Genomic DNA, 27,274 nt, shown 5'->3' with positions numbered 1-27,274 from the left:
GAATTTTCTGATCAGGGCCAGCAATTAATTGAAAAAGTTTAAGCAACGTTTCTGTGTACAACACGTGCACTCTCTAAACACCTCATTCTAAACTGAAACATACACATGCACCTCCCTCAGCCAGTCTTTTTGAGGTAGGGCCAGGGTCTTGTCTTTGAGTGTGGGTTTGCTGACCAGAGTTCCTGTACTGTCTATTTGTTAATTTTGGCTTCTTTATAGCAGAGCAAGAACTTGAAAGCATCTATAAAGAAATCTGAGTGTGAAATCCTTCTCGGTTTTGATAAAATGTTTATAGTTGTTTATGACAAAATAATATCTTAACGAGAATATTACTTGTGATTCCCAAATCATTCCTAAGTGGTCAGATAGGTATTTAGAGAAACAACTGTCTCTCTACTCACTCTGAGATACAATGCAGCTTCAGAACTCAGACTCTGTGCAGCTGAGCTGAACAGCTGGGTTCAAATCCCAATGCAGTTAACTTCTTAGCTGCATGACCACGGGTAAGTTGCTCAACCTCTGCACCCCCAACTGCAAAACTGGGGTTGTAGCTATTCTTGTTGCTTCATTTTATTATGTAATTATAATAACTGCCACAAACAGCTTACTCTTGCTAGGCATCCAACTTAACTGATGGAGCAGAAGTACAAGGGTGTGCTAGAGACCAGCCCACTGGCTGGGAGCACTCGGCAGGCCCAGGGCATTAGTCAGGGGGCTTTACAGAAGGAAATGTGAAGCATCAGGTAGGCCAGGGGTCAACAAAGCCGGTGATGGTTAAGAACGACTTTGCCGAGCTTGCTCATCACCGGTCTCCTCCCACCTGGCTGCCCATGAGAATCGCCTGGCGAGATTTACAAAGCACGGGGCTCTGACGTGTCCTGAGACTGATATAAGTGGTAGGAAGTGAGGCCTGGGCACAGGCGTTTGGAAAAACTCCTAGATGATTCTGCAAGCTGGGCTGAGGACCAGTGCGCTGGAATGTAGGCTCTGGGAGGGCGGGGTCTGCCTATCATGGTTCACAACTGGACGGCATGCCTGGCGCAGTTCCTGGCCACAGCTGGCATCTGAATTCTGTCTCATAAAGGAGAGGATGGTGGCTACCAGGTTTCACGTGCCAGGGCATCACTCCATTCCCACTTCCTATCACACCAGTGGGTAGGAACCAACCACGGGAAGCCGCTGAGGCCGTGCCTGAGAGGCAGACAAAGGCCCCAAGGGAGAAGTTATGTCTCCACAGGAAACCTGGGCCTCCATGGTGATAAACACATCCACCCAGAAACTAGCTCAGGAGGGGCCGGCGGGAGCTGCGGTTAATCATTCACCACGCACACAGCAAGGGAGCAGCCTGTGCTGCAGGTCTGGCCCAGGGCTTCCTGAGCTCAGGGCAGGGCCTTTTACTCAAAAGGTCATCTAAAGGGACAGTAGAGGGAGGACTCAGCCATAGGTGAGGCAGAGAGATGGCCTGTCTCTTCCCCTACCCAACCCCCAAGTCTGACTTCTCTTAGTGAGGACACCTCAACACACGTACCTCAAGCAGCTCCCTGAAATGAACATCACAAAAGGGCAGAACACAGCGGAGTGTTAAGTCTGAAAGGCAGAAAAGGCCCAAGGGTTGCTAGGCAATGGGCCCTAGCCCATCTTTGTTTGCTCTGGTGACAACAATGAACTCTGGTCAGGGCCACTTGGTAATGAGAATACCTTTTCCTCCAACAGTTGCTTCTTTGAGTCAAAGTGCAACTCTGGTCACCTGCTAGCCTCTGGTTCAGGTCCCCAAAGTGTGGGGCTGACAGCTTACCCTCATCTGCCCTCTTTTAGGAAACTGAATCAGGTAACAACTGCCTCCTTCCTCTTCAAGTGGCTACAGGCTTGCAGCCTGCTGCTCTTGACTGTGTTTCTAGAAGATCAGTCCTGTTTTCAGCTGCCTCTAAGGAAGTTTACTGAGGTCTCAGCTTCAGTCTGCCCACTCCGCTGCAACTATGCTTGTCTCTCAAAATGTTTCCCAAATGTTTGGCAATTGAGACAGGAAAAATAGGAAGGATCGAGAGCAGTGCTTTTTAGATTCTAGCTAAGCAGGTCTCAGGGATAGGAGAGGAAGTCTGTGCTCACAACAGGGCTGCTAAGGAAAGGAGTGGAGAAGCCAGACGTAGCCTCCAGGAAGAACCCAAGTCCTTGCTCCTGTCTCTGCAGAGGAGGAAAGTCCATTCGTTGCTTGCTGGAGGCATCGAGCCCAAAGACCCACCATCACTTCAGTGTCTACTAGCTGCGGAGGTGGGCCGGCTGTCCCCTGAGATTGCTCCAGAGGGTGAACTTGGAGGAGGAGGAAGGAGAGTAACACCTGGGCCAGGGCCTTGGAGAGACCCCCGCACTCAGAGCCTGTCCCCTTTTCTAGGTTCACATGGACTCACTGATAACAAAACCGTGGCGCATCTGGAATGATGAGTTCTGGCAGAGGCCCTGGGACCTTGGGGGCCTGGCAGTGATCAGCTTATTCGTCATCGTGGTCCTGTTTCTCACCTTGTTTGCTACTATATTTGGTATACTCTCTCCACCTGAGGTGACTCACAAGTATGAAGAGTCATGACCTGACTCTCAGGGGGCCAAGAAAGGAGCCCCCTGTTACACACTCTCAAAACACCACGTGCCTTTCCTTTTAACAGTTTGGAATTAAAATTTTTTTTATGATTTTACGATGTGTTTGTCTTCCCCACTGGACCAAGTACCATAAAAGCAGGGGATGGGCCCTTTCGTGTTCGCCCCTGTATCCACCACGACCACTGTACCTAGCACAGAGTCAGTATCAACCAATATTTGCTGGTTGAAAAAAATGAATGAATGAACAAATGAGCAAGCGAATGGATAAACAGAAAGATGCAGGGCCACTGACTGGCTCCCTCACACAGTGAGCCCAAGAGATGACAGAGCCCAGTTCAATCTAGACCAAAACATGGAGCTGTTCTTCCATCTCAAACTAGGTGCTGAGGCCTCCAGGCCAGAGGCTGCTTGAAACCTAATTACTATTCCTTTTGACACTAAAGGATAAAGAGCCCTGTCATGAATAATCAAGTGCTCTTCCTGACTATCACTCAGAGGAAGTAGCTGTATGCAGAGAAGAGAGGAAACTCGCTGGCGCCCCACCCTGGCCTCATGCATCTGACACAAGTATCTTTTCCGTTGGTCCCAGAGATGCCCAGGTAGCCCTCACAGGGTCCCACAGCCCCCATGCACCCCGGCTCCTACAATGCTGTCTTTGTAGAAATGTATCCGCCTCTGCCAAAGTCACCACACTGGCCTGGCCCTCGCTGCCAGGTCCCCTCCCTTAGCAAACAGCTGCTTCAACTTCAACCTCAAACCAGGACTATTCTTTGAAAAGGGGCAAGTATCTGGAGGGGAAGTGGCCTTTTCCTCACACTGTACACCATTTATACAACAAAGGAATGTCCAAAGAGCAATTTCAAATCCAGTCACATCAGCAGCGTTTATTTCATTCCAGGGCCTGGAAGTCCTAGACACTGGGACCTTCAAAAGTAGCAAATGAGATAGAAGAGATGAGGCTGCACAAAGGGCGGCAGAAAGTCTGATGCCTGGACCCCCCAACACTAAGAAGTTCCAGCTCCCTGGCATGAGACAGGAGCAAAACAGGCAGAGGCCCCTGGGAAGGCCTAGCCTCTTGGGATATGGCAGGGCTAAATCTCCGGACAGCCCTACAGAGCCTCAGACTCATCCGGGACAAGAACCCAGCCAAGGTTATTTCCAGCAGAGGGGACTATTACAATTAGCAAGGACACTTGGCCCTTTCATTATGAGTGCTTTGCTCAAGGAGCCTAAGAAGACCTAATTGAGCACCTCCCTGTACCAGTGCCTGAAAAAGGCTCTGTTCGAAACGGCTGAGTGGTGTCGGGGAGAGGACGGTCCAGGCCCTGCAGCCAACCGCCTCTGCTCGGCATGGCCAAATGAGAGATGGCTGCCTGGAGAAGGAAAGGGCTTCAGTCTGGGTGCCACCTGGGGGTGGGAATCAAAACACAGGGCCCAAATAAGCTCCTCCCTGACTTGCAGAAAAGAGTCCCGACGTCTGCCGGACACCAGTACCTCATGTGTAATGAGCTTCACGCTTCAAGGACCTGGTTGTGCAAAAACCAAGATGGCACATACATATGAAAATGTGCATGTCACTGAATAATGGGAGATCTGGGCTTAGCGGCTTCTGTCTACTATGAGCTTTGTGACCATGACCTCTCTGGACCTCGGTCTGTTCATCTCTAAGTCTAAAGCAATCAATTCTGCCTCATCTATCCGACAGGGCTGTCCAACGAGATCTGGCCAATGAGAGCAGAGGAATCAAAGAGCTTTGCAGATCAAAAGGCTACACAAGTACAAAGTGCTCCCAGCTTGCCCAGAGGCTTCCTGGATGTCCCTCACACGGTGTACTCACAGCTGCTCATGCCCAGACCCCACCCTGCCACAGCCTGCTTGTCACTGCAGCTATCAGGCTTTTTCAGGGCCCCGACTATACCAGCAGATGCAGATAAAATAGATAAGTGGGTTCCAAGTGGGCAGGCTGGTGTTATGTTAGAAAAGCTGACTTCTCTTCAAGCATATTTCCCAACCCCGCCAAGAGATAAGCTGGGTCGCACGCCTCTGTTTGGCTTCTGGATAAGTCGCTATTACTCAAGTGAAGCCAGTGGTCCAGCTCAGTGGCATGCGATGACCACAATGCCAATGGCTCAGAACTGGTCATATGACTCAGGCCTGAGTCACTTATGGGGCCAGCCATTCCAGAAGGCGGTGAAGTAGAGTGGATGGACGACCAACCAAAATATTCAATGAGTCCTCGTACCACCAGAGTTGCTGGGGGCCTTCCACAGAAGAGGCTGCCTGACAGGAAATGCCCCACACAATGGCTTTCGGCATGAAAGCCATTGGCCCAAGGGTTGCCCCCACATTAGCTGGTTAACTAGTGGATGCTGCAGGAAGAAAAGATCTCACTAACACTTTGTTCCAGAAACTCATGAAATAACTCACCCCAATTCTTCACAGAAGGTCACCAAGGCATCAAAGGCCAAGAAGGCAGATTTATCAGATGCTTTGTTCCCTCTCTTTTCCTGGAGACAAGAAATGACCATTTAGCAAAAGTCCTACATAGTTGGACCACCTTGTAACCTAAAAATTGATGAAGGAGATCAAATCACATTCAGAAAGCCACTTATGAAACAGTGTCTCCAAACCTGATCATGCATCAGAATCACCTGAGTAACTTTAAAAGAGTAACATAGGGCCCACTCTCAGACTACTGAACTGAACTTTCTGGAACTGGAGCTTTTGAGAGTTGATATTTTCAAAAAGCTGTTCAGGTGATTCTCATGCAAAGGCCCATGAACTGGCATCTGGGAACTACTGTGTAATATGATCTAATTTAACAGTAGTAAATACAAGCATGAGTACGTGTACTTAGGTATGTGGGAACATATGTACCTCTGTGCGTATGGAAGGATATACTGCATACTAAAATGTCAACAGCAATTACTTCTGAGTGTTGGGATTATGTGTTGTCTTTACGTACTACATGCCTATGTGTCAAATGTTCCTTTTAAAAAGTTGTGAAATTAAAAAAATATATATACAGAAAAGTAAAGATACAAAAGACACTGGTATCTGAAACATTATCTATTAACTTCCTGCTTCTGGAAGGTGAATCATCCTCACCTCCCAAACGCACAGAGATACACACATACTTCCTCTACCCCCACTCTCCCTATATGTTTATACCACAATTTCTTCCTGTTAAATCATAATGTTCCTTATTATGACTATGTCAATACTGTTCAGAGCTAAAGCACGTGATTACATTTTTACATTTCCCATGATCACATATCCTTCTACAACTTTGTTTCCCCTGAAATTAATAGCTGCCTCGTTTTCTCATTTACTTAGACTTCAGTGTGTCACTAATTCACCCTCAAATGTTCTGACATCATAAAAACTCATTTTATTAGGGGCCAAAGATGGCAGGTTCCACTTTTGTCTTTGAAAACTTCCTTCCTGGAGCCTCTGCCCCACCCCGGTTTGAGTCCTGGACCACTGTTCTCTAGGCCTGGTGCACAGCTGGCTCTCTGGGACCACCCTTCCATATGTTCCTGGGGCAGGGTCCACATTCCCTTTCTCAGTTTACTGCCTCCGCAGTGGAGAACATCTTTTTTTTTTTAATTTTTAATTTTTCAATTGGAGCTGACATTCAATATTATATTTTATTAGTTTCAGGCATACAGTATAGTGGTTAGAAATTTATATATAATTTACAAAGTGATCCCCCCAATAAGTCTGGTACCCACCTGGCACCATACAGTTACTAGAATGTTATTTGACTATATTCCTTCTGCTTTACTTCACCTCCCTGTGACTATTTTGTAACTACCAATCTGTAGGAGAACAAAGAGAACATTCTTTAGCAGCTAACTTTTCAATGTGAGAAAGTTGTTTGAAACCTTGTGTCTGAAAATGTCTTTATCTACATTCACACTTAATTGGTTGGCTGGGTAGAAAATTCTAGACTGGAGATTCTAGTTTATTTGGAATTTTAAGGCACTTGTTTCATTGCTGTCTCGTTTCTGCTATTACGATGGAGAAAACGGATGCTTTTCTGGCTCCCAGTCCTTCATGTATCACCTCTCCGGAAGCTTTCTGGACCTCCTCTTTATCTCAAATGATCTCGAAGGTCACAATGATGAGCCCGGTGTGAATGCTTATAATTCGTTGTGTTAGTAAGCTTTAAATAAATACTTATACTCAATCACCAAAATCTTTTTCTTGTCTAATGTGAATTTGAGATAAGAGATAAGTTAATCACACCCCCTTAGTTCATGGCAAATGATCATTCTTAGTCCACGCAAGGCCCCTTCATCCCCAATCCCTACATGCATTCACCTTCTCTCCCCATTCATTCATTTATTCAGTAAACGTGTATTAAGCACTTACTGTGTTCCCAGCACTGATCTAGGCATTACAGATATACAGGAAATGGAAGGTCTCTGCTCTCCTGGAACTTACATTTCCATAGAGCAGGTAGAGAATGAGCTGACCTATACTGTTGAAGAGTGGTCAATATGATTTTTTTTAAAAACGAGACAGGAGCTTTCCTGGGCCCTCAGCTATGCCTATTACCCCATGGTGAGTATGTACTATAATTTCTTCAGCCCTCATTGCTGATAGTTTGTTTTCCATTTTCTGTCCTCATGAACAATTCTGCCCTACAGGCCCCTCGAGCACATGAGCTTATGCACTGGCACTTTCATTTCATGAGACAGGGAAATAGGAGATCTAGGTCAAGGGCCATTTTACAGTTTACTAGGTATTGCTAGATTACTTCTCCCGAAAAAGACTGTAACATCTCATCTTTCTCTTGGCAAAGTGCGGGCACTGTCTCTTACACACGCTCACAAACAACAGGTGTTAGAGCTCTTTTACATGTGTGTCGAATCACGTTTCTTTAATGTGCATTTATTTGATTACTATTGAATGCAAACACCTTTGGATGAGCTTTTCCAAGAACTTGCTTTTCATGTCCTTTGCTTTTCATATCCTGTGTTTTGTATCAGTGGATGAAAGCTCTCTGTTGTCAACTTTAACCTTTTATTTGCCTTCCACATTAAATATTTTTCCAGATCTATCATTTAGCTATTGACTTTGTTTAAGGTATCTTTTGCACATAAATTTTTTTCATAGGTTCAGAATTTAAAGAAATTTAAGAATTTTTTGTATATATTCAAATATATTTTTTATTTGATTTTTACATGTAGGTTCTTACCCTATCTCTTAAATTAGGTGTTAAATGGGGCCCTTTTATTCCAGAAGGACAGCCCATATGTCGGCACCACCTGTTAGACAATCTACTTTTTCCATTAAACTGAACTATCAGTTTCATGAAATAAATTCTCACATATTCTAGGACTTATTCCTAATCCTCTCATCTGTTTCACTGATGCTACTGTATTCTGTGGATTTGATGACAGTTGCATTACCGCACGTTCTGATATGGGGTTAAGCGCGTCCCTGTCACCATTCTCCTTTTTCATATTTTTCCTAGCTGTTCTTGGGTTCTTATTCTAGCTCAGAAATCTAAGATTCCACTTTCTAATAAAAGCCTTTTGGGATATCAAATGGAACTTCATTAGATATTTATACTAACTTTGAGAACTGACAGTTTTATATCTTCTCTTTGAACCTATTCAGAGCCTGTTTGCTTTCAATGAGATGTGAGTTTTCTTCAGCTAAATCAGTGGTTCTTATCCTTGGCTGCCTATTAAAATCAACTGGGGAGCTTTGAAAGTCTCTCGTTACTAGTCTGTAACATTTGCTTCCAGGTATTTTATAAGTTTTGTTCTTGCAAATTAAATATCTTTTCATTTCCATTCCTAGGTGTTAACAGTAATGCAGAGAAAAATTACTGTTTTAAAAAAAATCTCTCTTACATTCAGCCACCTTGCCAGGTTTTCTTATGAATTCTAGTAGATTTCTAGCAGTCTTTGAGATTTTCTAAGCAGACATTTGTTGTCATTTCTACCTCCTGGTGTCTTCTCTCCTGTTCTTGTCCTTTTGAGTTTATATAGATTTTTGTCCTCACATTGTCATTTTGGTGGGGATCAGAAATAAGGACTTGTGTTCAATCTTTCTTCTGTGGAAAAGTCTACGTGTAGCCTTTTGCAACTTCATACATTATGCTTTGAGAAAATTTATCCACGTGTAGATTCATGTAGATTAACTGGGTCATTTTTAACTATTCCAGACCATTCCACTGTGTGACGAATCCACTGTTCACTTATCCGACACCCTACAGAGGAAGAGTTCGATCTCACTATTATGGTGTTCCAGCAAACATCCCTGTACATCCTTGTACACATGCAACCTTATATATTTGACAACTTGTCCATCTAGAAGTGGAATTACTGAATCACAGAGTACCAGTACCCTCCACTTATACGAATTGCCTCATCTCTCTTCGAATCAGTCATGCTGGTTTAAATTCCTGACCACATTGCGAGTTACCCTTTCCCCGCATCCTCAGCAACAATGATTACAAAGATGATTTACATTTTTGCCAATCTGATGAGTATAAAACTACAGCTCATTGTCTAATTTGCATTTCTCTGATTCCTAAGTGACGTTGAGCAACACTTCATACATTTATTAGTCTGGTTTCCTCTCCTGGGAAATTCATACTTTTTGTTATGTAGCTGTTTGCTTCTTATTTACCTGTAGGAGTTTTCTACATATTCAGTCAATTATGTATATTGCAAATATCTTCCCCAACAATGGCTCATTTTTCACTTTGTTTATGGTGTCTCTCATTATATAGACATTTTTAGTTTGAATTAAGTCAAATAGATAATATCTTCCTTGATGGTTTCTGCTTTTAAAATCTGGACATACTCTTCCCTTCCTTAGGCCATAATATAGTTTCTCCCCAATTTTACAGTTTTTGAGGTCTTTAATCCATCTGTAATTCATATATGTATGGTATGGGAGGTAGGGATCTAATTTTATCTTTTTCCAGCACCCATTATTCAACAGTTCATCCTTTTTCTGTTGATTAATAATGCTACCTATCATACACCAAGTTCTCTTATATACTTGGGTCTGTTTCTAGGCTTTCTACAAAGAATGTATAACGATTAAAAAAAAAAAGCTAAAAACAAAAACAAAGAACTTATAACAATATGGAGAAATGCTTATATGATGACACTAACTAAAACAAGCCAGAATGACCTTGACTTTGTAAAACAACACCCATGCAAAAGACTAAAATAGAATAAAAAGAAAAAATTCTAACCTAGCTTGTTGCAAACTGCCCATCCACCAACACACAATTCCCATTTTCCTACACCTTCTAGCCCCAGGAGCAACTCTCTAGCTTATAGAAGCGCCATCAGAGTCCAGAAATAAGCTGCATGAAATTGGGAGTGGTGGGTTCAGACAGAAAGGGCTACAACTGCCCAGGACTCACCTGGAGTTTTGCTACTTCCTTCCTGATCAGGAAGCTGACTTGGTCCCGGTCGTTCCTGGAGTAATACAGACGGCACCAGGAAGGCTTCCCATCCCTGCCTGCCCGGCCAGACTCTTGGTAGTACCCAGCCATAGACTTGGCGATATTCCAGTGGGCAACAAACCTGTAGGATCCAAAGGGACAAGCAGCATAAGCTGTGGCAAAAGACCGGAGGGAAGAGTGACTCTGAGTCAGCGGAGCAGGGCTCTCCACAGTGACCAGGAGTGGGGAGGCTAGCGGGTGGAGGCAGAGACGATCCCAGAGTTAAGTATGGCTGAGACACCTGCAGTCCATCATCAGGCCTCCCATGGATCAGGTCAGAGTAGAAGCCATGGCAGTTAAGGGGGCAATTCCAGTGAAGATGAGAAACCAAAAAAAACTCATAGTTGGAGGCCCAATGGACTTAAACAAAAAAAATTAGGCCACTTATGAACTGCACAACCTTGAAAAAGTCCTTATAACCTTTTTGAAGAGGTAAAGGGATACATTTTTTAAAAACCTACTAGCCAGTGTATATATTTGTCTCATTCAATTGTTAGTCACCACCATGTGCGGTAACTCCATTTTAGAGACTATGAACTTGAAATTCAGATAGGTAAATTTCTACAAGGTGACATTACAAGGGGACAATAGAACAAGGGTTGAACTTATGTGTGTCTGACTTCAAAGTTGATCCCTTACAAGACACAGCCAACCCAGGGTCCAAACTCTGATTCCAAAGTCCATGCTTTCTCAAATGTAGTACACAGACTAATTCCCACCCTGACCAACTCAGGGTCATTGTGAGTCTTAAGACCATGCACACAAAAGTGCTCCATAAATCATACAAGGCTTTACTGGTAGTATTAATCAGAGCAAAGGACTTCAGGCTCCAGACGGTCAGGTGTGGCTAGAGGTAAACGACTTCCCAACAGCTGCCAGTGCGGGCCTAGGAGACCGGGATGTACCCATCTCCTCCAGCCTGTCAGTAACCAGTAGCAAGGAACGATGGGAACAAGCTCTTTGCCTTTGACTTCCCACAGGGAACAGTTTAAGATAGTTCATCCACCCCCTCACGGGGTCCATCTGCTAAGATGTGAGTGGATGGGGCCATGTTAATGGATAAGCCTGATGGTCTGCATGCTGCCCCGTTTCCTGGGGGACAGCAGAACTGTGTTGTGCAGTCACCGGGGACCAGGCTGCACAGGAACTGTCAGTATGTGGGCTGTACACCAGGGACCCTCTGCTGGTGCCTCCATCCCTGCTGGCCCTAGGAAGAGACATGGACCTGGTCCTCCAGGCAAGAGCACTAGGCAGCCCACCCTGAGCCAGGCCCTGATCAGAAAGGTGAAAAGAACCAGAGCTCACCTGACATTGGCTTTGTCCACTCCCATCCCAAAACTAATGGTTGCAACAATTACAGGGACCTTCTCCTCCATCCACTCATTCTGCACCAGTGTTCTTTCAGAAGCCTTCAGACCTATAAAGGAGGGGAAGTTGGGGAAGGGAACTCATATTTCCCTTGGATCTCCCTTAGGCCTTCCTTGGGTTTGACACAGTGTTGGGCACTGTACACATGCCCTAAACCCATCACTTATCAGCTGTGTGACCTTGGGCCGAGCACTTACCTCCCTGAGCCTGAGCTAATAAACATAAGTGTGGCAAAGAGCACTCAATGAATGTTAGAGCCAAGGTTCAAACCCAAATCCACCGGCCTCCAAAGCCTGGGCTTATAAAAACCCATCCCTTGCTGCTAGTGTGGGCACAGAGTGATAAAAAGAATTCCAGAGTTACAATTCTCAGTTTAGACCTCATTCATGTCTAGACTCCTTTCTGTGGATTTAAGTGAATCATGTTAGCTCTCTCTGGGCATCTATAAGAGATGACAGACAACCTGGCTATCCAGGATCCACAGAAACAAGAGACTAAGAGGCCTCTGAGAGTGAAGAGCACCACGAGGCCTGGGCAGCCCTTACCTGCATGGTAAGCCTTGGCATTCACTCCCCTGTAACTGAGCTCTATCGCCAGCTGTTCACAAGCCTCTCTGGTCCTGCAGTAGACAATGCCGCAGCCAGACAACTGAATGGGAAGAAGGGAACAACAGGAAGGAAATAAGTACTGAGAAACACAAAACAGTCAGCCTGTCATACTGCGGCCTGCTTTAAAAGCAGCTCCGCACACTCTTCATCAGCCTCACAGTCTCTTCTGAGGCAGTCCGCCCAGCAGGGCTCTGCCACTTTCTAACAAAGCAGGACCAAAGCAGCTCAAAATCCAACCTAACTCTTCTGCTTCCTCCCCTCAAACCTTGGATAGGTCTGCAAAGGCCACTGTCAGAGGGGCCGGCTGCTTGACTTCCACAGAAGGATTCCAGGACAAGGGAACCCCAATGAGGGGAACAATGCCAGGAAGCCAAAGGGATGACTCTCTGTGCTTTAAGAAGCTATGGCCAGTTTTGCCTAAAGCTATGAAAAGCAAAGGTCTTAGAAAACCAATATCCATCTCTGTGCTACAGAGAGTACCCCAGTGCTCCAGATGCACCTTGGTCCCCAACCTCAGTGCCCTCACCCGTTTATCAGCCTTCTGTCCAAGAGCCTTAATGCAGAAGTCCCGCAGGTTCCCGTAGGGATCAAAGAGCAGTTCTTTGAACTGTACATCGTAGAAGAGGTTGGCCCGGAAGCAGGGAGTCTTGAAGGCAGCAACTGGTTGCTTGAGGTGCAGAGCAGCAAACACATCCTCCTGGACCTGCGGGGTGGCGGTGGCAGTCAGAGCCACACAAGGAGCATGTGCCAGGCGGGAACGCAGGGCACCCAGACGCAAGTAGTCAGGACGGAAGTCGTGCCCCCACTGGGAAACACAATGAGCTTCATCCACAACCAGGTAGGAGAGCAAGCGGCGGGACACAAGGGAGTTCAGGGTGGGCTGGAAGGAGGCTGCAGCTGCCATCTCCGGGGTGATATACAGGAGTTTGGTCCAGGGCTTTTCTTGCTCCAAGTCAGAGAGCAGCTCCTTCTTCTCCTGGGCCGAGAGCTTCGAGTTCAGGGAACTCACTTGGACCTTCAAGGCCAGCAAGTGGTCCACTTGGTCCTGAGGGCAGAGGAAGAGAGGCCACAGATGGGATGATAAGTGGCCCTCAGGATCTCAGACAGTCATTGTGACTGCTGGGGTACTGCCTAGTCATAAAGCATCCTCCCACCCTCCAGTGTGTCTTCTCTTTGCACATAAGAAGTACTGAAGGTGAAGTGGTTGAGAGGAAGGCTTGAGAGCCAGACAGATCTGGATTAATCCCGGCTCACCTAATTGCTACATGCTCTTCGGCCGGTTCTTAACCTTAACCTTTCAATTTTCTCATTCTCTTTCTCTCTCTCTACTATAAAAATAGTAACTACCTAATAGAAGTGTCGTAAGAATTAAAATTTACATCTCAAAGGTAAAATTAATGCACGTAGAACACTTAGCACAAAGCCTAAGATCTAGTGAACACTCACTGAGCACTGCCATTGTTCTTTCCTGCTTCTCTCTTTCTTCATGGCTGACAGCTCTTAACTATGTGGCTAAGCTTCCTCATTTTTGACTCTATCAGCCCATCTGCAGGCCTTAAATATAGTCAGAAGTGCAGAGCAGATGTTAACACTACCCCAATCAGTCTCTCATCTCATTTTCCTTGTGTCATAGCTGCACTTTTGCCAGAAGAAATCAGGACAGCAGAGATTCCCCAAATCGATTTAGCTCTCTATGCATCTGCATCTTCTACCCCGTCAAGAGGGCATATGTGTACCTATGGGAGTAAGCGTGCATGTGTATACAGATACAGTTCCATAATCCTCTGGACAAAAAGTAACAAAGGTAAAAAACCCCAGGCCTTCAAAATACAAAAAAACTCATGCATAACCCATAGAGTGCTATGTACTAGTGGGAAAGCCCAGGTTTGGGCAATTCAGAAACCCAATATAGAGAGGAAAATAAGTGAATCAATGAAAATAAGAGGCAAAAGACCAAAGAAAGCAGAAGTGAAATTTCCTGCTATAAACCACCTTTCCCTCAACCTTGTGGGCCACCATCTTCATCCCCCTAAGCCTCACCTGAATCAAAGCAATGAGAGGAGAGACTACGACAGTGATGCCTTTGGTCAACAGAGCAGGAAGCTGATAGCAGAGGGATTTTCCTGCCCCTGTGGGCATGCACACGAAGACATCCTTGTCGCCTGCAAAAATACAAGACAACATCTCAATGCTTCCTGCCTTTTACCTCTTTCCTTCATCAAGGCTGTTGAAAATTAAATGAGAATGTAGGAAAAGCCCCTAGCAGAGTGTCTGGCACATGGCGGACGGTGGGGGGTCAGGGGGAGGGGTGTCTCAATATAATCTTAATTCCCCTTCCAGCCTTTCTACGAAAAGGGATCCAGGGAGATTTGGAAATGTGCACAGACCATTGCCAGAAATGCAAAAACAACTATAAGGTTTAGAAGGCTGAGTCTGTTGGGATATGGATAATCGGACTAAACAGCCGTGAAAGCCGAATACTTCTCGACAAATGGGAACATCTGTGTAGACATGGAAGCGACATCACTTAGAGATCTTTTGTTTATGAATGTTACAATGTAATTAATATTACACTGCTGCTCCCTTCTTGGCAACCTCTGTTTGTCAATGTATCTCAGATTTATATTATTATTAATCCTTCCTTCCCTATTTGGGACCTAGGCTACTCAATCTTTAACAAAGGGATTACCTAGGTCAGTGACTGGGTTAGTCTATGACTGCCACCCCCACACAAAAGAACAAGAATGGGAATCTATGAATTGTTTTCAAAGACAATCTGAGCTCTGGCTATGAAATGTAAGAAAGAGAACCGCTGGGTGGTTCTGTCAATAAAACTGCAAGTTTCGGGTGATAAGCCTACAAGATTTCCCCAACCAATTACGGACCAAGGGTAGGGAAGTAGGAAGAGTCAGAAGAAGGGTGTTCTACAGCACTGCTATGGTAGAGTCTGCAAAAAATGTAAACACAGGTGGTTTGGCAATGTTACCTTTCACTACAGCCATGGTTGCACTCTCCTGTAAAGGTGTCTTAAAAGAGTCAAACCCGAAGACCTTCTTCAACGTGCTCTGGACACGATGCTCACGGTCAAAAGGAAAGGAATGGTGGGTGCTCATCTTAGCGACAGAAGGTGGCCAAAGGTTAAGGCAAAGGTTATGAGCATATGGCTACGACAAGAACCCTCTATTCCACTTTTTAAATAATTGCTTATTTTTTCTCTATGAGTATAATTTGCTTTATTACACTTAAGCAATAATATTATTTTCAAGTAATATAGCTCCAGGTGAATTTTAAGTAATATAGTTCCAAGTGAACGGCCTCAAGCAATACATTCCTAGGTAATTAACATCTCCACTTTTATGTCGGTGAAAATACAAACACTGTACTATCCCAGGCCACGGTATATAGCACAGAGCGAAAAATCAGATCACGAAAAGAAACACAAATGTCTTCGGAACAGTTTGGAGAAGGTGGAATTGGTTTTTTAAGATCCACTTTCTGCTCCTTCTATAAGCATAGCCATGACAATCATTCTTCCCCCCGCCCAGTACCCCAACTCCTTCCAGCTCCCAGAGAAGAGCTCTTCCCTTCTCCTCTGAGCCCCAAATCCGCTCTTTTCTCCCTCAACCAAAGTTTCTCTCTCTTCACCCCCAAGATATCAGAGCCGGCTGTGGGCCGCCCAGGAGCGAAGGACTCTTGGTGGGCAGTTGACGACTGCTGGCTCGGGAACTACTCGAAGACCCCGGTAAGGCGCCACCAACTCTGAGAAGCCAAAACGCTGGGCATGCCCTGTCAGGAAAAACCCACACAGCTTCGTATCCGTCGCGCAGTGATGACGTTGCGCCAAGGCTAGCACGAGGGGCGGGGACAGGCCCAGAAACGGCCGTTCTGATTGGTTCCCGGCCTGGAACGAGCGCGAGGTCTGCTGGGATCTGAAGTCGGCTTTCCGCTCGGAAGTCCGTCTTTTAGAGTCATCCGAGTGAGCAACGCCCGGGCAGTAGGAATAAGATGGCGGGGAAGAAGAATGTTCTGTCCTCTCTGGCGGTTTACGCGGAAGATTCAGAACCCGAGTCTGACGGCGAGGCCGGAGTCGAAACGGCAGGCAGCGCGGCTGGTGAGGCCCGAGAAGGGAGCTGGAAGGGGAGAAGCAGGTGTCTCCTCGGAATGCTGCTCCTCTTGCAGGGCGGGAGGGAAAGAGATGGTCATTGTTCCCCAAGTATTCGGCCCCAGAGCCCCGAAGAGAGCTTGGGGTCCCGGGCGAGTCCGAGCATTAGACGCTCTGTGGTAAGAATGGACCATCTCTTTTCGTCGATTCGATTATTATGCGGAAACTTACTCAAAGTCTCCGTGCCCAGCGTCTCGCTGGGCAGAGGGATGAACGAAGGGTGGAGAGGATCAGAGGCTACTGAACCGCTACCTATGCTCTCCGGGCTTGTTCGATGAAAGAGAGCGATGAGTAAAACGTACGTGGAGCGTGATAAAGGTTGTATCTTACTACATTTATAACTTTTAACTTACTAACATGCCCTAGACGCATCTTGGAGCTTAAAGAAATATATCTGGTCTCCACAGCGAGAGTCTAATTCTGTAGATCTGGGGTGGGATCTGGGCATGCATGAGCTCTCCGAGGCTCTTCGTTGATGCCGTTCCTTTGTGAGTTGTTAAAACCCCTCAGTGATTTTGTTGCCCTACTCAGGTCGAGAATCACCATGTTAGGAAGAGGGAACAGATTTGTTTGGGGGCATAGAGAGGAAGTAAGTTACCAAATATATCTGGGTCTTGGTTTCCTCATCTGGAAAAGGAGGCAGAGTTGGACTAGGTTAGCTACTCATTTTTTTGTGGTCTCTGCCAGTCAGGAGGTTCTTTGGTGGTTACCCAGTAATTTGTATTGTTCGGGGGATTTCGTTGTTGTTTGTTTTGTTTTAAACGTACAAAAGATTGTTTCTCAAGTAGGTGTAATTGGGAACCCCTTGGAGTGCCCCTTGTTCAAGGTCCTGTTCCTAGGGGAGCACTCACAAAAATGAGGGTGACGTGAGAAAATGGGTTCACTGGTGCCAGTGATAAACTATAGACATGAAGAAAGGTGCCGAATCCAGGGCCTAAGGTCACTTCGATTTAGGTCCCTTTTCTATCTTCGGATATAATTCTGGCCACCCAAATCACTGAAAGTTTTTTTTACATTTTTTCTCATTCATTCAGTTTTATTTTTTTCCTTCTATTTAAGAAGAGAAAGGTGGATTGGTATCTGAAGACTATGGAGAGGAAGATATTTCTCGCCTCGGGGGTGATGAAGATGGTTATGAAGGAGAGGAGGATGAGAACAGCAAACAGTCGGTAAGTAAATTTGTTCCCAAATCCAGAGCTGCTCAAAGCAACATTTTATTTGGCAGAAACTTTCTGAACTGTCCCAACATCGTTACATTTCATGCCTATTTCATTCCTTCCCCACTTCAACATGACACTTTGGTGTCGGTTAAGGAAACTGGGTTGGATATCAGCAGTTCTGTTTGAAAATCAGATTCGTTTTCACCTAGAACATTTTGTATTAACCTTTGAATTGAAATTTTAAGAGAAAGATGATAGACTGTTTTATTTAACCCAGCTATCAGTGGGTGCTTTATGTTGGTTTTCCCTATTTAGATAATTTATTCCTTTTGTAGGAATTTATTCATCCTAATTGGTATATCATATGTATCTGCAATCGAATCTGTATTATTTTTAATCTTGGTTGGGGCTCATTCAAATTTTTCAGTTTATTTAAAAGATTAGATAGGAAAATTATTATTGTGTGTGTGTGATTTAATTCTTCTTTCTCAATATTTTACTTGGCACTTTCTATCACAGTGCCCTTGGTCACAAATCGTACCTGAAGTTTAATATGTGTTGGCTAACAAAGAAAATAGAATTTGTGTCTTAACCAGAAAAAATTTAAATAATACACTATCCCCTGAGCATCATGAGCCAAAATCTAAAAGTTTGGAGAAAAACAAGGATTCATGCTTAGCACAAAGACATACAAAGTTGAATCTGGATATTTAGCAGCAGCTTTAATTGAAACACTTTAATCGTACTTTACTATCTGTCTGAAAACTTGGTTAGGCATCGATATTTAAATATTACCATTAAAGTGCTTTCCAAATTCAACAAAACCATGCTTTGCATTTTTTGCTCTTTTAAAAGATATTTTTATGCCCTTAGCCCCACCATTATACTAATAATTCAGAATTGACTGAAATTGGTTAGAAAAACTTAGCACATTTTCTTTTCCTGAATTTTCTTAAGTGCATACATACTGGCTTAACATTCATAACTATTTTCTTTAATAAATATGCATGATGTGTGTTTTCGAAGTGTTATTCCACATTTGCTTTGCTTAGAATTTTTATATTTAAGCTTTATTTCATATTTTAGTAAAATCCTCTCCAATCCCAATTTTAGAATGTGATTGTTTTTGGCCGAGCTACATCTCTGATATTTGGCATGAATGGGTTCATTTTAAGGAGATTCTGGAGATTGCATTTAAAACATTTGGCTCACTGACACCTTACAGGACAGTTAAAGCTCAAAGCCTTTGGTATAGTTTGTTCAAGTCTCTCAGGTGGTGTTTACATTAACATTTGGAGTGCTGTTTAATCTTGGAGTTAAAAAGTGTAGCTCGACTAAGAAAAGCAGTTTTAAATGAAACTTAATTTTTTCCTGGGCGTTAGTTAAAGGCTCCTGTGCATTGGGGTGTTCTGGGTAGTGGGACAGACGTGGATATAGCTACCTAATAAGGGAGCTGATCTTTGAACTTCATTGGCATTTAGTGGAATGGTGCGCTAGCTCTCGTGATGCCAGTGCACGCTTTGGAGAGTGCCTTGCCCACGTGGTGCTTTGTGTCAGGCAGGCCATTTGGATAAGAAACAAGGCTTGATAGATTGGGTCAATGGCAGTTGTCTGAGAACTTGGATGGAGGCAGGGCCCACTCAGCTGGGACCCAGGAAAGCCTAGGCATTGCCCTTTAGTCATGCCTTTCCCGGGTTACTTGCCCTGGTCATTTGACACCTATTTTCCTGCTCTTCATACTGGTGCAGATGCTACTGGGTCTTGAAGTGCTGGGGTGTAGTTGCGTGGGGGTCACAGCCCTCTGACGGTGAACGATGTCAGTCAGATGTGTTTGTGTATATGAGAAGCAAAGAAGGAAAAAAAGGTCATGTTCCTGGTTTTAAATAATTGATATTTCATTGGAGACAGTATGCCTGTTTTGTACTGTGGGGCCTGGTCTCGATCTTTTCTGAAGCATACTGTGGCCTTTCTCCATTTTTATGTATACGATTTTTAATCTTAGGTGTTTTCATTAACACAGACTGTGGCACTGCTGAAGTAATGACTTTGAGCTGCCAATGTTCTTTTTTCCCCTCAGAACATCTCCTTCCCCCTTCTCTTTCTCCAGTTCTGGGTCATGTGGCAGGGGAGGGGTCTTTGGCAGGGTGACCCAGGCTGGGTAAATTTCCTCCGACCCCTAGTTATGCGTGGGCGGACACTTGGGCCCACTCCTTCAAGCTTAATCCTCTAAATTCTTTGTCTTGTAGGAAGATGACGATTCAGAGACTGAAAAACCTGAGGCTGATGACCCAAAGGTATTTGGTGTTGGCTCTGGTGGGTGGCTGGATGCAAACGAGGCATTTTAACATTATGGTTCAGTTCATCTGTCCGGTCAAGATCTGTCCCATTAACACTGTGCAACTGTGTGTAAATTTTCTGGGATGAAACCAGTTTTATAAAGAAAGCTGGAGACCACTCTGAAATGCGTAAGTCTTGAGGTAGCTTGGATTGCCAGCCCTGCAGATAGTGCCAGATCTCCAGACTAGAGAGGCGAGAGGCGTGGCTGAGTACAGCAACCCACCTGGGCTCTGTATCCAGGTGGGCTTTGTGGGGTCACTGCCCCTACAGGTGGGTTAGATATGGGAATGTTTTTAGAATCGAGAGGCCATAAGGGCTGCCTTGTGTATTCTGGATTCTCAGTCATCTAAATACAAGGAAGGGCCAGAGAGGGTGAGACAGTGAGGCCTCTGCCAGCTGCTGGGGATACCGAGCCTAATCCTGTGTTTTCAGAATTGAATAAACGGTGAAGAGTGGTCTTTTTTAAAACAACATAGCCAGTTCTTATACTTCCCACTCTTGGATAAACCATGCAGAATGGTCTTTTCTGAAACAACATAGCCAATTCTTATTAGATAAACCATGCAGAATGATCTTTTCTGAAACAACATAGCCAATTCTTATAGTTCCCTCCTACTAGCAGCCAAGAGTAATAAGCAGCGTTTCCTGTCACACTCCCTGACCCAGTCACGGTGATGGTTAAGACACCCGCTCCTGTCTGGCTAGCTTGCTGTACTGTGAACTGGGCATTCGTACAGGTGTGTCTTTTGAGGAAACAGTCTCTAGTAACAGACTTCCCTCTCCCCGCAAATAGAAAAACTAATTCCATCATTCTAGGCCTGAGGAATAGGAACCACGTTTTGTGATTAAAAACTGATTTAAAACCAGGTGAGGCCTTCAAGGCGACCTGGTGGAATTTAGGAAAATTACACTCAGTTAGAACCTAAAATAGTAGTGCATTTGAAAATACAACACGAGATGTTCCAAAGGCGAACTGTTCCTGTGATGGATAGATCTGTTTGAAACCACTGAAATACACCCATGAAAGGCTGTGGACGATACAGGGAAGAAAATATTTAACCAAGAAAGTTTTGGCACCAGCACATAGGAGAGAAAAAAATGTATCCTAGGAACTGCAAATGCAGGCTCTTTTCTGTGTCTGGTGAGGAACCCAAGGACTCATCCAGGTGTTACCAGCAGCAGGTGGACCTGTGGCCTGGATCAGGGATGGTCACAGCTCTGTTTGAACTTGGAATATTAGTATTCATCTTCTGGCTTATTATGTGGGTGTATGGGCCTCGGAGCCTGTGCATAAAGTAAGCCTGAGGAGACACCAGTGTTGGGCCTTCAGTGGTGGAAGGAAAGGAGGATTTGTGGGACCTGGAGCCTTTATGTGTAGAGTTACCAGCCTTTGCCAGAAGCTGGAACTTCCTGGGGAAGCTGGCTGAGGAGCAGGATATGTGCACGTAACTCGCCCCTTCTGGAAGACAGTGATTCAGACAGAGTTGGGGAGCTTGTCGTTGTGTCTTTTGTGCTCAGCTTTTCCTTTCTCAGTCCCACAAGAAGGTTAGAAAGATGTGTCATTTTACTTGCTCTTGACTGATATGCGTTACTGTGTTTCATTCAGTCATTCGAATTTCAAGTCTGATTGTGTAATGAAAGTTTTTTGGAACAATCTCTGATCCCGTTGGGGAGCCCTCAGAAATCAGAACACAAAATTCAGCTCTCAGAGTAACTCGGTGAATGTAGTTCTTTTGGAGGGGCGTCCTCTTGTCCTTAGTTGGCCTAGCAGAGGCCCACCGGGGGAGAAGGACCATGAGGCCTCATGGCGTCTCCACGCTCTAGGACCAGTCCCCAGCCTGAGTCCCTGGGCACCCCTTTCCTTAGCCCTGGCCCTGACTTCCTCTCCCTCCTGAACTAGCATCAGACTGTCTCCCCTATAGCATACTTCACCTCAAACCGCTCTCAACTCTCTCTCTATTCCAGAACTTTTCTGGCACACATAAGTTTCATTTTACAGTATCTTTGTATTCTAAACCCTAGTTTTGAATATTTCTGCCTTAAGTATATGAAGTTTCTAACAATAGGATACCTCATAGGAGGTGTCATTTTGTTAGCAAATGGATTGATGTCATAACTGTCTTTTCCACTAGGTGGCACTCCTTACTTTGGCTCTTTAAGTTTTGTTTTAATTTTTTCTACAGCAGTTCTCAGAACATTTTGGTTCCTTTACACAATTAAAAATTAGGATCCCAAACAGCTCTTGATTTTGGCTTTATCTGTTGGTATTTATTTTCTTAGAAGTTAAATTGAGAAAATTTTTAAATCTTTATTTTAAGCTAACCTATTACATTTTAACATAAATAACATTTTTATGAAAAATCACTATTTCCGAAACTAAAAAAAGTTAGTAGAAAGAGAGGCATCGTTTTGGCATTTTACAGGTTTCCTTAACGTCTAACATCTAGCTTAATAGACAGCCAGGTTCTCAATTGCTGCATTCAGTCTGTTGGAATATGTTGTTTTGGTTGAAGTGTTGGAAGAAACTGTCTTCACAAAGATAGGTCGCTGGAAAGAGAAGTATTTTAATAGCCCTTCAGGTGCTTGTGGATATTCTTCTTTGATACTTCATCAGAACTCAACAAGTGGTAGTCTACTAAAGCTTAGTTAATTGCAATATGGAATGTGCAAACTTATCGATGAACTTATATGCTCTGCTTCATTAAAATCCATGGTCTCTCTTGCACTTTGAATGACTTTTACCCATACATGATACTACGTCATCAGACACTAGTGATTTGGAAAATGTTGGTTCACTGAGTTATGTACACCTCCTCAATGTTGACACATTTTATTCTTTAACATCAAAAAAAAATCGTGTTTGTCAGTGACATTATTGATCTTCTCGGATAAGCCATTAAGTATTGGGGAGCCGTCATGCTTTCAGTGGGGAGTACACATTTTCCCAGATTCTAATTTTATCATTGCCAATCAATACTATCAGAGTTTTCCTTGAAGTGACAGGTTTTGTTTTTGAAAAAATGTCTACCAGATACCTAAGTCAAAATAACCATAGTTTGTCAGTCATTCTTTCTAGTCAAAATGGTGTTCCATGAAGAAAGCAGCTAATTGAGCTCAGAACTCAAACAGGCCCATATGTGCTTTCCCTTGAGGTAACCAGGTTTATGCATACCTCTCCTTCATCATATAAAATGCTAAAAACAAGTTGTACTCTGGGATCAAGGACATTCGTAAGTGAAATTGTCTGTTTTGTTTTTTTTTTAACTGAGCGTATGACTCCTGTTAAAATGTGGTGCCGCTGCCTTGATCGATTCTAAAGGGCCAACAATTGACCCACCATCGCTCCTCTAGATGTCAACACAGTGAAGAAGGCAAATCTGAGTATTATGAAAATAATTTTGACCTTGCAGACCCCCAAGCGTCCACAGATCAACTTTCAGAACCCTCATTCTTCAAATTAAAGCTCGCGGGCTGGTAATATTAAATAACTGTTCACTGCTTTCACTCCTCTACACGTGTCTGTCAAGCTGTTAGCCTTAGGGGATCTTGAGCTCGTCAAGGCGGTAGGGCATCCAGAGTGAGAGACACCCCCGCCCCAGTGATGGAGGCAAGTGAAAGATGGAGTCAGAGACCTGGGTTTGAATTCCAGCTGTCCTCGGGGAAGTCCCTTCACCTCAGCGTTTCTCATCTGGAAAATAGGCATCATAAAATCTGCCTCGTTTATTTCATGAGGATTCACCAAGTAAAATGTAAATGAATACTTAGCCTAACAGTGTCTGGCACGTCTGTGTTCAGTAGCGTTAGGTACAGTGACCAGTACCACCTGTGCTCACTTCCAGGCTGGTCACACATGCCGTCGGCCTATTTTGGAATGTTGAATTCTGCATTTAAACTGGAGCGCACTCAGAGGAGAGAAATCTTAAAGACAAGGAAGCTTAAAACCATGTCATGTGGGGGAAGTTAAGGAAATGGGAGAGAGAAGGCTGAGGAGGAGCTGAGAGTTGTCTGCTCTTTGAGGGTCTGGTAAAGGAAGGGAGGTGGCAGCCAGGGAAGCCACACGTGAGCGACAGAAGGCGTTTGCCTTCATCTAACGATGAACTTTCTGTCATCTGGCCAAAAGTGGGTCGAGCTACATCAGGAGGTAGTGAGCTCGCTGTTCCTAGACCTCTTTCAGACAAGTTTTAGGAAACCATTTGTCAAGAATGTCCTAGAAGGAATTTGTGGGTTGCAATTAGACTAAACCCCCAAAGAGTTTCCTGGGACAAGACTTGGGCATTCTGGATGACCAAAGTTGAGTATTCTTTAACTTCATTATCTGTCAACTTTAGAAAGTACAAGGGCAGAGTACAAAAACTTTGAGAATTGCCTTAATTTTTATCACTCTGATGTTTGGGGTTACCAGTGAGTGCTCGAGTAAGAAATGATAACTCCAGACCCACCTCTGGGGAGCCTTTGGTCCTGATCCATCAGCCTGGGGTGGCTTAGGCATTGCTGAGATTGCCCCGAACTCAGGAGAGGAGGCTGGATGGGGTGGCTGAGCAGCCCACAGAAAACAAGGCTTTGGCTCCTCTGTTCCATCGTGTCCGTTTCTCGAACTTCAGTTTTCTGGTCTTAACCTCTTCAGTAAGCAGCTGCCTCAGATGCTCTGATTACTCAACAGAACGGGCACTGCTGTCATAGAGAAAGTCAAGACAAGTAGTGGCAGTGGAAAGTGGCAGTTCTTGGTCCAGCTCCTCACTGCAGGGACGGGGTGCCTGGTGGCTCAAGTGTTTCCTCTTCCTGTTCACCCTTGGCACATGAGCTTCCCTTGTCACCACTCTCCTTTGTCCATGTTTTACCTCGGTTGCCCTGGAACGTTTTCCTTGTTTATTTTTTTCCCCATTCCCACAGTTCCTGTGGATGAAGGTATTTCCACTCGCTTACTGTCCCTGACACACCCTTCCTTTGAAAACAAACACGGGCATTGATGACCTGGCTCGAGAAAGCTGGAGCAGCCAGTTGCCAGCAAACTGGGAGGGCTGGCCTCCCCCGGGGTGCTGTGGTCCAGGCTTTGACCCCGGGAAAGAATCCTCCTGGCCCAAGGAGCAAACATCTGGCAAAACAAAACAGTGTCCCTGGGTCAAGGAGGTGGCGTCGGGTGGGGAAAAAAATCATTTCAGCATTTTTTAAAAGGCGTATTTAACCCCAGTTAAAAGAAAACATTTAAAAAGTTCTTTGGGCCCAAAAATAATGCAGAAATGTGGGGTTCACAGCATGGAGCTGGTCTGGCAGACCTGGAGTCAGAAGGCCTGGGCTGAGCGCTGGCCTCCCTCCAGCCGTGGATCACAGGCACACAGCTGAACCTTCACCGGCTCATCTGTGAGGTCAGGGCTGTGGTACTCACTTCACCAGGTGGCTATGACAGCGGTATGCGATGTATGTGAACGTACTTTTCACAGTCCGATGTCTTAAGTGTGTTCTGTGAGTTTGAGACTCTTTAGGGCCACATATCATTTTTACCCGATTTAGGAAGCTGTTCTAAGATGCAGTTGTTAGCACTGCTGAGCCTTTTTAGCCAAAGTGCATCTAATGTTATGCCCTCATCCTGTGGGGCAGAAATTGGCACATTTCTCTGTTCAGAGCACCCTTAGGGGGTTTTCACAAAACTTCTGGAGAATCCTCACTTGTGGAATATTCTACTGAAACTTATTTTTCAGCATGGGACAGCAGAGATTATCTGTTAGAGCTTAACTGTGGACTTTTCCTTAGGGATCTGTGACACGGAAATGGTTATATGGCACTTTTTCCGGTGGTTTCATATCAGGGTTTGGTTTGTTTTTATATCGTGCATGTTTTATCGTCCAGTTATTATAATACCAAGATGGAAGATTTTGCAAAAGGGGAAAAAAATCACCTAATTTCAGTATTTTAACAGTGTAGTCATTTTCATTCTTCCATCTTTTTATGTTCGCCCTTATAACAGGGTGTATATTTTGTACGTAGTTTTGTTTCCATTTGAATTATAAACATCTTCAGTGTTGCTACAGTTTGGGTAATTATAACAGCATGATACAAATGAAAGATTAAAAACTAAGCACTTAAGAATTATGCAGTATGTGAGTTATGTGTCAATAAAACTGCTATAAGAAACAAAATTTTTAAAGATTTTTCTAAATATCTCCAAATGGAGAATGGTAAAGAAAAGGCTGAGACTCACCAACGTTTGTTCTAGTAGTGATAACAGACGTTAGCGACACACTTTTTCACATCAGTTTCCTTAGACCTTGTATTTTCAGCTAGCTAGAATAAAATCCAGAATTAGTACATTGTATTAGCAAACTATGCGTATATTTTTATAGTTATTGAATAAAATGCTGTGTAGGCAGTTTCTGTCCAATGAGAGTCTGCGATGGGCAGGAAATGTGCTGTGCTCTTTACAGGGGTCAGAAAAAATAACTCATTCTTTAAAAGTTGAGTTCTCATTGCAAGTCCACGTGATTATTCACCTGGTAAGGGAGGAGGACTTGGTAGGGGCCAGGATTCAGTAGTGTTTCTTCTGTAAGCCCCCAGGAAGTCTCTAAGCTAAGGATAGGTGGTGGCGCCCACTGTTGACATGATTAAGTCTTCAGGACCAGCCCTTCCGTTTAGTCTACTCAGACATTACTCACTGGGGCACCATGGACTCGAGCTGTTTCCACTGTTCATCATAGTTAAAAAGTCATAAATTTAGCCATTTCCCCATTAAGTCAAGGGTTTAACACCTGCTTTGCTCTGTGACCTGCTGCAGGGTCATTCCTGAAGAGACATTTTTCCTCCTTGACCTTTGATATTGGTTCCCCCAGCAGTTGAACCAAGGGCTTCCTAGAGACCGTTAATTATTTCTAGCCTTCTAGTCGAGAGGGAGCAAGCGAGAAGTTGGGAAGCAGTATCACTGGTGTCGAAGTCAGACAGACTCGGGTTTGAAGTCCAGTATTGTCATCTGCTGGGCAAGAAGCCGCTTCATTGTACTTTGCGTGAGTCTACTCGTCTGTAAAAGAGAAATAATGTCTGCCTCATGGGGTTACTGTGAGACTTGAATAATGTATGTTAGCTTCTAGTGAGTTCTGTGTTCAGGGTATGGGAGGGAGAATGTATGCTTGGCCCCTCCATCTTGGTTTTATCCTACCTGCCCCATGTTCTGCCTCCCATACCCCATGATCCTTTAAGTGCTGTTGAGAAGAAGAAAAAAAAAAAAATTGCAGCGTGACTCACCTAGGACCGGAAAAGGAAACAACCCTTGGCCATTGCTGCTTTGGGAGCCATCCACTCTTAACTTGTCTCTGGAAGTTGTCCTGTGGCCTTTGAAGTGTTGAAAGTGCCCAAGCCTGCCTACCATCTGGCATTTCCCTTTCTCTCACCACGATGAGTGGCCAGATGGCCTTCTCCGGGCCTCATCTCTAACAAGGCTTGGGGTGCCCTTGCAGAAATGGCAGACATGGAGTGTCTATGCAGGGGAGAACTGACTCGCCCCAGGCTGGGGTCTGTAGGTCTTGGTGGTGACCTGATCTGAGCAGCAGACAGAAAGACAGAGACGGAGCCGTCTGTG

General features: G+C 44.6%; 2 protein-coding genes and 1 long non-coding RNA gene across 6 annotated transcripts in view; 2 read left to right on the top strand and 1 right to left on the bottom strand.

Annotated features, from left to right (window-relative positions):
* Positions 1-15,887, bottom strand: part of RECQL5 (RecQ like helicase 5) — a 32,588-nt gene extending 16,701 nt beyond the window's left edge. The window contains exons 1-8 of the mRNA XM_039859691.1: positions 15,708-15,887; positions 15,038-15,178; positions 14,092-14,213; positions 12,578-13,096; positions 11,989-12,091; positions 11,381-11,492; positions 9,995-10,157; positions 5,020-5,099 (exon numbers count right to left, since the gene is read on the bottom strand). Of these exons, the coding sequence (XP_039715625.1) occupies positions 5,020-5,099; positions 9,995-10,157; positions 11,381-11,492; positions 11,989-12,091; positions 12,578-13,096; positions 14,092-14,213; positions 15,038-15,164 (1,226 nt within the window). The 5' untranslated portion in view covers positions 15,165-15,178; positions 15,708-15,887. The remainder of the gene's footprint in view (positions 1-5,019; positions 5,100-9,994; positions 10,158-11,380; positions 11,493-11,988; positions 12,092-12,577; positions 13,097-14,091; positions 14,214-15,037; positions 15,179-15,707) is intronic.
* A 109-nt stretch (positions 15,888-15,996) lies between these two features.
* The window catches only part of SAP30BP (SAP30 binding protein), a 31,905-nt gene continuing 20,627 nt past the window's right edge, over positions 15,997-27,274 (top strand). The window contains exons 1-3 of one of the 4 annotated variants that reach the window (XM_039859693.1): positions 15,997-16,162; positions 17,273-17,382; positions 19,620-19,667. In XM_039859693.1, coding sequence (XP_039715627.1) covers positions 16,057-16,162; positions 17,273-17,382; positions 19,620-19,667 — 264 coding nt within the window. In that variant the 5' untranslated portion in view covers positions 15,997-16,056. Of the gene's footprint in view, positions 16,200-17,272; positions 17,383-19,619; positions 19,668-27,274 lie in introns of all 4 variants that reach the window. The other 3 variants (XM_039859692.1, XM_039859695.1, XM_039859694.1) reach the window with 3 other exon arrangements.
* LOC120600259 (uncharacterized) lies at positions 19,676-25,791 on the top strand. Its single transcript, XR_005652154.1, has 2 exons — positions 19,676-20,810; positions 22,158-25,791. It is a non-coding gene; the product is annotated as an uncharacterized LOC120600259 (long non-coding RNA).

This window comes from Pteropus medius, unplaced genomic scaffold (genome assembly GCF_902729225.1).
Source record: "Pteropus medius unplaced genomic scaffold, Ma_sr-lr_union100, whole genome shotgun sequence".
Classification (NCBI taxonomy): Eukaryota; Metazoa; Chordata; class Mammalia; order Chiroptera; family Pteropodidae; genus Pteropus; species Pteropus medius.
Note: the sequence above shows the minus strand (reverse complement) of the source record. Positions and strands in the feature narration are given on the sequence as shown.